Source organism: Thamnophis elegans, chromosome 4 (genome assembly GCF_009769535.1).
Source record: "Thamnophis elegans isolate rThaEle1 chromosome 4, rThaEle1.pri, whole genome shotgun sequence".
Taxonomy (NCBI): domain Eukaryota; kingdom Metazoa; phylum Chordata; class Lepidosauria; order Squamata; family Colubridae; genus Thamnophis; species Thamnophis elegans.
Genome location: NC_045544.1, coordinates 74,935,402 through 74,948,492, shown reverse-complemented (window position 1 = coordinate 74,948,492; position 13,091 = coordinate 74,935,402). Strand labels below are relative to the sequence as shown.

Genomic DNA, 13,091 nt, shown 5'->3' with positions numbered 1-13,091 from the left:
GAGGAGCTCGATGGAGCCCTCCTCGGCAACAGGCCACGCCCCCAGGAAGTCCGCGAATGATATTTCTTGTAGATCTTCAGAGGCAACATTGTTCCTACTTTATCATGTCATTATTTGTAGTCAGTCTATGTGATCTTCTTGCAGCATATAATATAACAATAAAATATTGTTACAGTTGTTTGCACCCTCAGCCAGATGTTTAGACTGGAGTTGAGATAGGCAGATGTATTATTTGTACATTTCTACTCTGTGGGACCAAGTTGTCCAAAGTGCCACCACCCCTTTCATGTCAACTTCATTAAGTAGACCAGACCAGAAAATAACTCCTTGGGAAGGCTAAAACTACCTTATTGATATTAGCTATAATAATGGAAAATTGCAAGGAAAATTATACTGAATCTCAATCCCCTCCCCTTTATACTCCAGTGAATCATGAGGTCACCTGTCCAAGTCACTCTTAAATGTTATTTCATTTTTGTAGACTTAATATTTCAACACATTTTGCTTTTGTTAACATTTCTCGCACACATCCCTATCAAGGTCCTCTTCCTCACTCTCTATACTCCATTATGTTTTCAAATCTAGTCTAAATTCTCCAACTAACCTCATAGGTTAGCTTTAAAGGGTTTAGATTTTCAAACTGGAATTGATTAGGATAAGGTGTCTACATTGTAAAAAATCTCTCCAACTCAGAAAAAATATACAAACTTTAATTTAAACAGACATCATTATGTATCTACATGGTGAACTTTTTAAATATGTTAATATGGACCGGTTTGGCCGAACCTGTAGTGGTATGGCGGCCTGGGTCACTGGAACTGGCAGCGACTCAGGCATGTCACACTTGCAAAACGATTCCCCAGTCTCTTCTGCTGTCTCAGGCATGTTTTTGTGCATGCGCAGAACAGTTTTCAGTCAACTCTGCATGGGCAGGCAATGTGCGGCGGACATGTGCATGAACCAAGTGAGTCCTTCAGCACCCTCTCAGTGACTGGTAGTAAACTAACCCACCACGGTATATTTCCCCTGTAAACCTTGCCTCTTTTTGCAATGTGAGGGGTTTTTCAACTTCTGCTAGGTGGTACTGTCAGGGGCACATGACTTTCTATGGAAACTCTCTCAGCAAGTTTTTTTTTCTATGTAAAGCAAGATTTTTCAAGGTTTCACAAAAACATCTTGAGTTCCTTCAAACTAACAGATTATTATGCCATAAGCTAAAGCTAACTTGATCAAAATTCTGTTTCCACCTTAGGTCTAGGGATATCCCTGCAATTATCTCCCCCACCCCTGAGTCCAAAGCTTTCTACAATTTGCATGATTCTTCAACCCATATATATTTTACATAATTTATGCTTATTTTTTTGTAGGGAGAACTGGCTTCATGTGAGCAGCACAAGGAGTCAACGTTATCCCCGCTTTCTCCAAGTTTTCCTGAATTTACATCGTCAAATTCAATTAACTATGTTTCTTGGCTTAATGAGTATGCATTAAAGAACAAAGTGGGTGTTCAGTATAACCTGATATCTAAACTGGATTGGAACATAAACCAGTGTGAGTTACTGATAGTATTTTATCTTGGGGAATAGGGTTGCATTTTTTTAAAAAAATATCTTGAGATATGTAGGTGTTATTGAATTTATTCACAGGAGACTGTTTCACACATTGCAATGAGCAGTGGTTTCTTGGAATAATGGTTGGGTTTATGCACCATGCTTAATCATAATCATGGTTTATAAATCACAGTAGCTGTATTTACATATCACATTAAACCCAAATTAAACCTTTTCGCATAGAGAATGTGTGAACCAACACATGATGTTGGTGCAAACAAACAAATGCAAGTTTAGACTGCAACAACAGGAATGTAGCTCTAATAATCAGATTTGTCATATATAATACATTGTATTAAGCCTTGTTTAGGCTTAGAAGATAAGCAGAATCATACCATCATAGAATGTAACGGTTGGAAGAGATTTAGGTCCAATTCCTGCCTGGCATGGGGATCCACTGATAGGGCATAGAGGACAATCCATACTCTGTTTAATATTGCCTGTCAAAGAGAGTTCACTGCCTCCTGAAACAATATATTCTTGGAAGGAAACCTTTCTTGATGTCCAACTGAAATCTATTTTTATAAATCAAATGGATTATTTCCTCTGTAACAATTTTGAACAATTTCCCCCTGTCTTACTTACAGCTGATGCAGTCTAGTAAATACAGAATAAGTATAAAGTTTTGGTTTTAAGGTAAATAGGATCTGGTCAGCAACCTTCTTTTATAAAACTGAATGTCTTTTTTCTTCTTTTATATCTTCTAGCTTTTCTTATACATGTCAGATTGGTGATAAAGAATTTGATGTTGGAAGAGGAAATAAAGTTCAAGTAGCCAGACTTGAAGCAGCCAAACTAGCATATGAAAAATTGGACTAGCTCATCAACTTTCAGAGTATGTAAGCTGAAATATACCATATAGTCCCTGTTATGTTTGGATAAAAGAAATCAGGTGCCTCAAAATTGGTTTTCTAGTTCTATGGAATGGAATTGTTAACAGGTTGCATTATGGTACAGTCTTTTGATATACAGAAAGAAAACCTTTCAAAAGGTTTGACTTATTATTTTCATTATAAAAGGGTGATACAGGGATTGTGAAGAAACAACTTAAATAGGAACAACAATTTCCTATTTAGGCCAAGAGCCCCCAAGCTTGCAGCTTGGCGGTCCAGGCTGGGGGGAGGGGAACTGGGACGCGTGAGTGGTGTGCTAGTACCTGTGTAGTCTGACTCATGTAAGCGCAGGCTGGGGTGCATGTGCACACAGCTCAACTTGTGGCAAGTTGAGCTGTGTGCATTTGTGTGTATGCGTGCCAGCCCACTGTTCATGCAAGTTGAGTTACGCACACAGCCTGTTTGCAAATAGGCAACGGCCTGGTAGTGGGCCACGACCCAGAGGTGGAGACCTTTGATCTAGGCAACTTATTATTGTTGCATCATTGTAATTTCTCCAAAATAGAGTTTGTCTGATCATAATTACTTATGCCTGAATAACATCTGGACAGAACATTAACACAGGTTGATTGGAAAACTATATGCAGTACTTGTTCATAATGATTTATCAGATGTTTCACTTGTTCTGATTCACAATCATGAGATCAGGGCACCATTTTCAATACTGCAATTCTGTCTCTACTTGGAATTCAGTCTCATTTTTTTTGATTGTGCTCGCTCTCAACAAATATGAATAGCTTTACAGCCTGATTACTGCTTGAGGGTGGATGGAATACAGTTTTTCATTGTTTCCTATTAAATCCCACCCCCCCTCATTTGATGTTCATAAGTGCAAATCTGGATGAATGTAGACTGCTTATTAACAGTTATTACATAGTTATAGCTGTGATCTTGTAATTTTTTTTCTTACTACATCATACTGCATGCTACTATAAATAGTCCCCTGCTTAAAATCATAATTGAGCACAGCATTATGATCATAAGTTGTTGCAATCATAAATCAAAGCATCATGTTACTGGAACCCAAGTTTTTGACACTTTTTTAGTAGTTGTTAAATTGTCAAGCAATCCATTTACCCAAGAGCCTTTTCTACCGGGACTCCTGTCCTTTGGAACATCTTGCCATAGGAGGTAGATCTTCCCTTTCTTTTAGCCTTCAGGAAAGTTCTTAAAATTGGCTATGCTGGCTGGCATGGGGGTCCTAATAGCAATAGCAATAGCACTTAGACTTATATACCACTTTACAGTGCTTGATAGCCCTCTCTAAGTGGTTTACAGAGTCAGCATATTGTCCACAACAATTGGGTCCTCATTTTACTCACCTTAGAAGGATGGAAGTCTGAGTCAACCTTGAACCTGGTGAGATTTGAACTGCCAAACTGCAGCCGACAAGCAGCAAAAGTAGTCTGCAGTACTACAGTCTAATCTCTGTGCCACCATGGCTCTTCTTCTAAAGAAGCTGCTGCTTACTGGAGGTGGTTGGTAGACTAACAGAGAAGACAATCCACTTTTTTTCTCCAAGCCCTTGTTTTTGAATTTGTTTTATTTTTTGTGATTTTAATATATTTTATAATAGTTATATGTTGTTTTATCATGATGATATTGCTCAGAGTTGCCTGAACTGCTACATGGGTGGCAAATAAATTAAATAGATAGGTAGGTAGGTAGGTAGGTAGGTAGGTAGGTAGGTAGGTAGGTAGGTAGGAAGGAAGGAAGGAAGGAAGGAAGGGAATGATAAAAACGGATGACAATTGTATTGTGACCATGGGACATGGCAAATAGCCATGGTGTGTGATCATGGGTGTGGGCATATGTGGTCAAATTGGGCCATAGGTAGCTGGGGGGGGGGGCTGTTAAGCAACCAGTCATAAGCCAAGAGTTACCTGTATATGTTTAAACACTCCTAGGTGTAAAATAAATGATTTTCTTTCATTGTTAACTTTTGTTGAATAAATCTTTTGTTTTGGAATTACTATTTTTCTAGGCAGAAGAACATGCTAACTCGCTCAGGTGATTCTTCAGATATGACATCTAGTAGTAGTCAAGGACTGTGGAGTGAAGCATCTGGGAGGTAAGATTATACTGAATTACTTTTTAAAAAAATACTGTTTAAATAAATTGATGTAAACAATAGAACACAAAATGAACACCAATTAGGAGAGGTATGATAATCAGTATGAAAGGCCTTTTCATAATTTATTCTGATTGTCTCTGTCTGGTTTATACCTTCACCCTTTTGTAATTCTTGTGGCATGATGATGTGTGTCCAAAAGGGGTAGAGCTTGTGACATGCTGCTTTCATTCATTTTTGCTTCCATGATGCCCCTTTTGGGTTGGAGTTAAGGGAATCTTGACAGCATCTTCTTCCCCTTCTAGCTGTTCTATTTTTTTCTTTTTCTTTATATTATCTGTGAGAAAATTTAAAGAATTAAGGTGGGGAACCCCCTCACCCAACTTTAATTATGGGTAGTCCTCGACTTACAACTACAACTGAGCCCAAAATTTCCATTCCTAAGAAAGACAATTGTTAAGTGAGTTTTGTCCCATTTTCCTGACAAAGTTGTTATGTGAATCACTGCAGTTGTTAAGTTAGTGACGGGGTTGTTAAGCGAACCTGGCTTCCCCATTGATTTTGCTTATCAGAAGGTAGCAAAATGTGATCACTTGACCTTCCAGGACACTGCAACCATTATAAATAAATGTCAGTTGCCAAGGATCTGAGTTTTGATCACGTGATCATGGGGATGCTGCAGTGATCATAAGTGTGGAAAGGGTCATAAGTCAGGTTTTTCAATGCCATTGCAACTTTGACTACCTGAGTCAATATTTTGGAATCAACCCATACAGGTTAGAAGAAGCAATTTTAAGTGACCACTTGCATGCCCTGGCTGATCAGAAGTTCTTTCTTAACTAGGCTTCTAAGACAAATGGAGAAACTAGAATCAAAATATAGAATGAATGCATTGAAAAAACACAATACTACTTATCTTTTTAATAAAATTCACATAAATGAAAGGGTCATTTAAGGTGATGATAGAATGAATGTCCAATCGTGGTCTAACTCTGTTAGCACAACTGAACACTGAAGCAATATTCAGTGCAATATCTAGGAATGCAGAGCCAAGACCATAAGCAATGCAGTGTTATTCTCCAAGGAAATAGAGGAGAATTCCACAGGGGTTACCTTCTATATAGTCTATTTAGTCCCAACCAGAAAAAAAAAAAGACACTGCCTACTCCCCAATGAGTCAATTCCTTGATAGTAAATTCTGGCTAAAAATGTAGCATAATCTAAAGCTTCAGTGTATAAAATTATCTTTCAGTTATAAATCAATGAATATCAGTATCAGTGGATATGATATCAATAAATCAGAGTGCGATTTTTCAGCATTGCAGCCAATAATGCAAAGTAAGCAATATTTCATCAGCAATTAAAATAGATACATTCAAATGGCTCTAGAGAAGTTTTCATTTATTTTACCCTGAACCTCTCATCTAGAAGAAGATGGGGCAAGAAGAAGATGGGGCAAGGAACACCAACATTACTCTCAGCCCTTAAAGTCAATTCCAGGAATCAACATTGATTTGAAGGCACAAACAAAATGAATGAATGAATGAATGAATGAATGAATGAATGAATGAATGAATGACGACGATCTGGAACAGCCTAGATAGATCATAAAACAGGGTAGAATTGTTCAATTAAATTTCCAAGAACCATGAATGGACCTTGTTTTTATTTTATGCATACTTTAGTAGTGATACAAAGATTCAGCTCAAGAACAGATGTCACTTGAGTTGTTTGCTTGAGTTTCATCAAAGTGTAGATGTAAAAAAGCATATATGAGGCTAATTTAATGGCAATAAAAATGCAATCATGATAACCTGTGAAGATTGTTTTAGTGTTATGTAGATAGTTGTTAAGACAGATTCTAATTATCCTGGTTTTTTTTTTTTTTAAAATTCTGTAGCAGTACCGATTTGGATTCAGAACTGAAGAAGACATCTGACACATTTACTGAAGATGCCGATGACATTCAGCTAAATGAAATTTCACCTTTTCATAACCTTGTAAATAGAAATTTAAATATTTTTCAGTTTATTCTTTTATTGCTTTTAAAATAATGGCCCAAATGGGAAAGATTCCACAAAACTAAAAATGCATACATTGTCATACATTGGGGAAAAAAAATATAAAAAGTGCTTTTAAAAAAAGAAAAGAAAAGATACAACAAAGGAAAAGAAATATAAATATATATATATATATAATATATATATATATATATATATATATATATATATATATATATATATATATATATATAATTTTGGCAGTAAATAGTTACAGTTCTATATATAGTTATTTAATTCAATTATTATTCAAGTACATATTCATTTTAATGCATTTATATAACTATCATTTTTAATCTGTTGTATTCTTTTAAATGAATCCCATATTTCATTATATTTGTCTATATAAGTCTACGTCTATAGGCTATCCATTTATAAGTGCCAAATTAATCAGACCCTCAATGTATTGAATGAAAAGAGCTGTACATTTATCTTTCTAATGCTGCAGTATCAATCTTTTAGATATAAAAAGGGCATAGACAATTCATTTACATTATCTTTTATCATTATTACATTTTATCAAATTCCAAACATTAGGCATTTAGCTCAAAGAATCTTATCATCTGATAATGATCATGAGTTGCAGCTGGCTTCCCCGTTGACTTTACTTGTTGGAAGTTGGCTGGAAGGTCACAAATTTCAATCATGTGACCCGGGATGCTGCAGCCATTGTAAATGGAAGCCAGTTGCCAAGCATTTTGATTGTGATCACATGACTACAAGGACGGAGTGATGGGTTGTAAGTGCAAGGACCAGTCATAAGTCACGTTTGTAGTGTTGTCATAACTTTAAACAGTTGTTAAAGGAATTGTCGTAACTACCATTATCTATATCTTTATTATATCTCCAATAAAATGATGTTATTTACAGTTCTTCTTTATGCATATGTAATGGAGTCCAAATAACTTCCAAATATTATTTTTTATTATATAAGTAGTAATTTGAAGTCCACTGACATTCTTTCTATCGAAGAGAAAACATTTGTATGGAGGTTCATATACAGTATAGGCAATATACAAATCTCTAAAGAGTAGTTTTAAATTTATCTTTACTTTGTGTTTAATAAGCAGTGTATATTGTTATGAAGTTTGGACATGTTGATTTGGCTATAAGGTTATGTTGGTTAGAATCATGAATAAACAGAAGCAACTACCTTAATTCATTATTTAATGTGTTTGGTATACCTTAGCATCCACTTTCTAGGGCACGTCACTGTCAAACTCAGCTGGTCACACAGAACGGAAGCAGCTAAAAGTAACTGGAAATACAGTTGGGATGTTTAGTTCTTGCCCATATTGATGAGTTCTAGGGAGGAAAATATGGAAAGTCTTGGAAGTGTCTTTCTTATCCTTCTCATCTCCTCTTTCTGTATTGGTGATTGAGGCACTCAAGTAGGAGGAACTTTTTTAAATTAGCCAATGTATTGATTGGTTAGTTTAAATATAGCCAATCAGATTCAGATTCAAGTTCCTGATTCAGAAATGGGGAATTGCTTGCAGAGCACTAGTTTTAACCTACTCAGTGGTCTTTCCTTCTATTGTAATTTTGGTCAACTTCAACATTTAGCTTCAAGATAGAATAATTACCATCTTTTTCGGAGTATAAGACACACTTTTCCCCTTCCTAAAAGAGAGTGAAATTTGAGTGCGTCTTATACACTGAATGTAGCCCCACCCATCCTTTGGCCTCTGCCTCCCAGCAATTTACCTCCTTGCCGCAAATGGGGAAAATGGGGCTTGGGAGGCTGCAATAGGCTATAGCAATCCCTGCAGCCTGAAAACAGCTGATGATCGGGAGGCTTAAACCAAAGTGAAACTTACTGTTTGCTCCATGAGGCAAATTGCTGGGAGGCAGAAGCAGATTCTTTTTCTTGTGCTAATCAGGCTGTTTGCTGTTTGCTGCAAGAAAGTAAGTCAATAACTGTAAATGCCTAAAGAATGTTCAAATTATTAGACTTATTTTTAAGACTGCTTTATCATTGGTCTAGACAGTTTAACAAAATGAAGAAGATTTTTAGAATAAATGCTTGATCTGAAGAGGCCCAGTGCTATTGTATCTTCTTTTAAATAGCAGAGAATAACTATACTTCCAGAAGCATATCAATTTTAAACAGTCATCTGTACAAGTATAGTCTGAAATGTAACACTACAAACAGTGTATAGTGTTGTGCTGTTTGTTGCAAGGAGCAAATTGCTGGGAGGCAGAGGCAGATTTTTTCCCCCTTGTTTCCTCCCCAAAAGCTAGGTGCGTCTTATACTTCGGAGCATATCTTATATACTCTGAAAAATACGTTATATAATACTTGTTTCTTTTCCCCCCATTTTGCTTTAGGTCAGTCCACTCAGTCAATCTATGAAACCTAAAAGGTATGTGCCATCTTTTGAAATGGAATTATAGCTGTACAATTAATGTATTAAATCAATAGTATTTATATACAATTGTTTGTACCATTTATGTATGTCAATGTATTTCATTTCAATATTTTTTCTAAGAAAGAAACACCCTTGGCTGCAAGATTTTCAAAGCTGTGTACAAGAACAAATAAATTCACCAAAAATGAAAGGTACAAGCTACTTCAATTCTTGGAATAAGAATATCTTTCTAATATGATGTGGGTTAATAGGAAATATAATAATTGGATATAGATTGATATCTGATTCAGGTTTCTTTGAAAAGCTATTTATCAAATAGCCACAGTACTGAATAAGAAGAACTGGATCCAGGTGGTAAGAAAATTAGTGATAAACTATCTCTTGCTTTGTACGGCACAAAATAGTTTTTGTCTGGTGTTTTGAAAAATAAATTTGCCCTTTCCTTTCTTGAGTCCTTACCTAAAACATTTGCTTATCCTTTTCCTGCATGTTTTGTTAGAATACTGTTGGGGATAATGATCACAAGAAATCTTTTTAATTTGGCTTCTTGACTTATTTGGAATGAGTAAACTATTTTAGTTTTGAGGTATTTGGAAATAAAGAGGTTGGTTATTTGTTCTTTTAGAATTGCCAAAAGATTTAATACAACTAACTATGGTATCCTGGATTATTTTCCTATGGTGGGATTGCTTTACATACCTACTGATTCTCAGGTACAGTGGAACCTCTGGTCACGACCGTAATTCAGTCCAGGACTTTGGTCAGCACCCGATTTGGTTTTGACTGGAGGCAAGACTCACTATGCATGTGTGCGTGCACATGCACACACACACAACACACACACACACACACACACCACGTGCGGAAGGGGAAATCACTGGCAGGGAACATTGCTGCGGCTGTGATTGATCGCCACCCGAGGATGCGTCATGAACAGAGTGAAACATTTAGTGGATTTTCAGGTCGGCATCCGATTTGGTTGTGGTCAGAAGTGTTTGTGATCTGAGGTTCCACTGTAGTCTTGGACAGTGATGTTAGAGGACTGCTGTTCCTTTCATAAATCTTTTGTTTGCAAGACACCCTCATACTAGTCTATGGTAATGCATGCTTGATAGAGGTGATCATGCAAAGACCTATGCTACCACAGTTTGGATGCTACATACCCATCAAATCTGAAATCTTTTTATAGTCAGAAATTTGAGAAAGGGACTTCTATCAAATCAAGATTTTTCTTTATTGGAATATAATTGCTTGAGTTCATTATATGCATGCAAGCACACAATTTCCAACTTCCATTATGAAAATGATCAGGCAAAATATAAACGATGAGAAGATGTGAGGTACTGACAGAAAGGAATATTTTTAGGTCAGCCAGAGAACAGTAAACAACGCCCAATCAAGGACCACCAAGTTTACTCCCACCAGCATTGACAGGGCAAGCCACAGAATATAAAATGAGGGCAAACCGCATTCCCTGCTGGCACTGATGATGTTACCTAATTTGGTAATGAAACATCTGTAGGAAAACAGCCAAGCTCAATAGCACCAAGGACCCCGCAAATGTGAGGTACCTGGTCAACAACAGCAGATCCTCTAGATACTCTGTTACACAATAAAATATCTGCTCATCAGAATCTCATCCAGACAAATACTTTTTAATAATGAACTGTTCAGCATCCTCCATTTGATATTCTACATCAAATAGACTTTCTGTTTCCCTTAATTCTTAAGATAAATTCAGAGCTGCTGTTTGATTGGAATACATTTTGACAATAAACAATGTTAGTGGACAACATAAATTTAATCTGGTTAGGCTACTTCCATAGCTGTATCAATTCAGGAAACTATCCATCATTGTGCATTGGGTGATTATCCTATACTTACATCTTTAGGAGTAGGCGCCACTAAATCCTGAATGTAGGCTTACTGTGTTACTTAAGTGCAGACGGAACTACCACAATACTAATAGATTAGATTCCCTGTGAAAAGTATCCAGAAGATGCAAGTTATTTCATTTGCATATTTTTTTTAAATGCTGACATTGTTCTAAAATGACAAAGCCCAGTGATGGTGAACCTTTTCAGCACTGAGTACTCAAGCCAGAATGTGAATGCATGCGTGCATGCCAGAGCACTGGACACCCAAAGATCAGCTGACTGGCGCACACATGCGCATGTGTTTTGGCCATTTTAGGTTGATTTTGGGCCGTTTTCAGGTGCTCCAGTGCTCACTGGACCAGTTGGCCGGCCCACATGTGCGCACTAGAAACCAGAAGAGCAGCTGGACAATGGTGCATGTGCCCACAGAGAGGACTCTGCATGCCACCTCTGGCACATGTGCCATAGGTTCGCCATCACGGATATAACCAAAGCCATGGCAATTTGAAAGAGTTTTGTTGTTGTCATCATTGTCATTGCATGCCTGTTTAGGCACAGGCTTTTTGCATACAAACCCACCAGAGGTGTTCTTTGTCTAGGCCCCTGCATGGAGAAACCCTTTGAAATGGTCATGATGAGCCTTCCAGAGGGTATTGATGTTTTAATGCTTCAAAGAAGGGTATTTTGGTCAACCCATTATGCTTTGCAAAGCTCCTTTCCCATTGCATAGTTATTTGTACTCTTTTTTAATACATTCCTCAAAATTGAATTCTGGAATAGTCATATTGTTATGCACTTTTAAGACGGAAAGGCAGGGATATATGAATATTATATGAGAAAAGGATTGCATATATTTATATTATAAAATGTTTATATGTTAATGCTTTGGTATAAGTATTTTCAAACATTTTGCTATATGGCATTTAATTGTTTTTAAACAGATTTCTTAAAGACTTTGATGATATAGAGAAAATTGGTTCTGGTGGTTTTGGAAATGTTTTCAAGGGAAAGAATACCATTGATAATAGATTATGTGCAATCAAACGCATCCGACTTTCTGGGTAAGTTATGCTTTGCTTCCTTTTATTTTTATAAGTGCAAGCTGGTAGTCAGGTGCTGGGATTGCAATGTATATGCCATACCTGAGCTTCATCACACATGCAGGACTGCTCCTGAACAGAGAAGTTCTAATAGGTTTTGAAACAATTTTGGTGGAATCTTAATGACTTATATAGCATGCATTTTGAATAAGTAAGTCTCTCAAATCATTTATTCGAGAGACTTTCAGATTTTATGCGTAGAAGACTGAGTTAATATTTTATTGAAAATCATTGTACAATAAGGATAGATATTAGTCCTATATCATTTTGCTGTGCTTTGAAAATACTTAGGTTTCTAAATCATCACCTGTCTGTCTACAGATAGTGAAAAACTGCATATGCCACCAATAAAGTTTCAAAATGGTAACAGACATATTTTATTTTTATTTCTTGTGCTTTGTTTATGAGGGACATCACTTACAAAGATAAAAAGTAGGGTTACAGGGAAATTCTGTGTGACTTGATTTTGTATCTGAACTAGGAAAAGCAGACAAGAATAGAGAAAGAGAAGGAGAGGAGGGAGGAGAGAGAAAAAAGAGAAGGAGAGAGGGTAGGAAGGAGAAGACAGAGGGGAGTAGTAGGGGAGTAGTAAGGGAAGGAAGAAGGGGAAGGAGAGGAGGAAGGAAGGAAGGAAAGTAGAGAAGGAAGGAAAGGAGAAAAGAAAAGAAAGAGAAAATGGTGTCATAGCAGGTGTGAAGGATGGTAAATAATACATTCCAAATTATACCTTATACCCTTTTAAATGGAATAATAATAATATAAGAATGGCAAGAAAAAGAATAACTATGTGAATGTATACCTATAACTGCATGTAAGAGAATAGATGACAGTAAAAATATAAAGCACAATATAGGTAAATAATACTTGATCATAAGTAGCTAAGTATAAATAAATAAAGAAATGTATATAAAAATGGATAATGAGTACGAGATTACGAACGCAAGATAGAAATGTATAGAAAGGAAAACACTAACTGCAAAGAAACCGATTCAGAACTGTGGTATGATATACGATGGAACCTATTGTTCCTATGTTGTTTTTTAAGTTATGTGGTTATTTTTGTTAATGTGTTTATGTGTTCTGTTGATGTGCTTATGTGTATAAAATA

General features: G+C 36.4%; 1 protein-coding gene across 1 annotated transcript in view; it reads left to right on the top strand.

Annotated features, from left to right (window-relative positions):
• EIF2AK2 (eukaryotic translation initiation factor 2 alpha kinase 2) overlaps positions 1-13,091 on the top strand; it is a 28,561-nt gene that overhangs the window by 9,103 nt on the left and 6,367 nt on the right. The window contains 10 exon segments of the mRNA XM_032216777.1: positions 1,368-1,524; positions 1,527-1,551; positions 2,318-2,426; positions 2,428-2,445; positions 4,488-4,511; positions 4,513-4,574; positions 6,475-6,574; positions 8,966-9,004; positions 9,127-9,197; positions 11,825-11,944. Of these exon segments, the coding sequence (XP_032072668.1) occupies positions 1,368-1,524; positions 1,527-1,551; positions 2,318-2,426; positions 2,428-2,445; positions 4,488-4,511; positions 4,513-4,574; positions 6,475-6,574; positions 8,966-9,004; positions 9,127-9,197; positions 11,825-11,944 (725 nt within the window).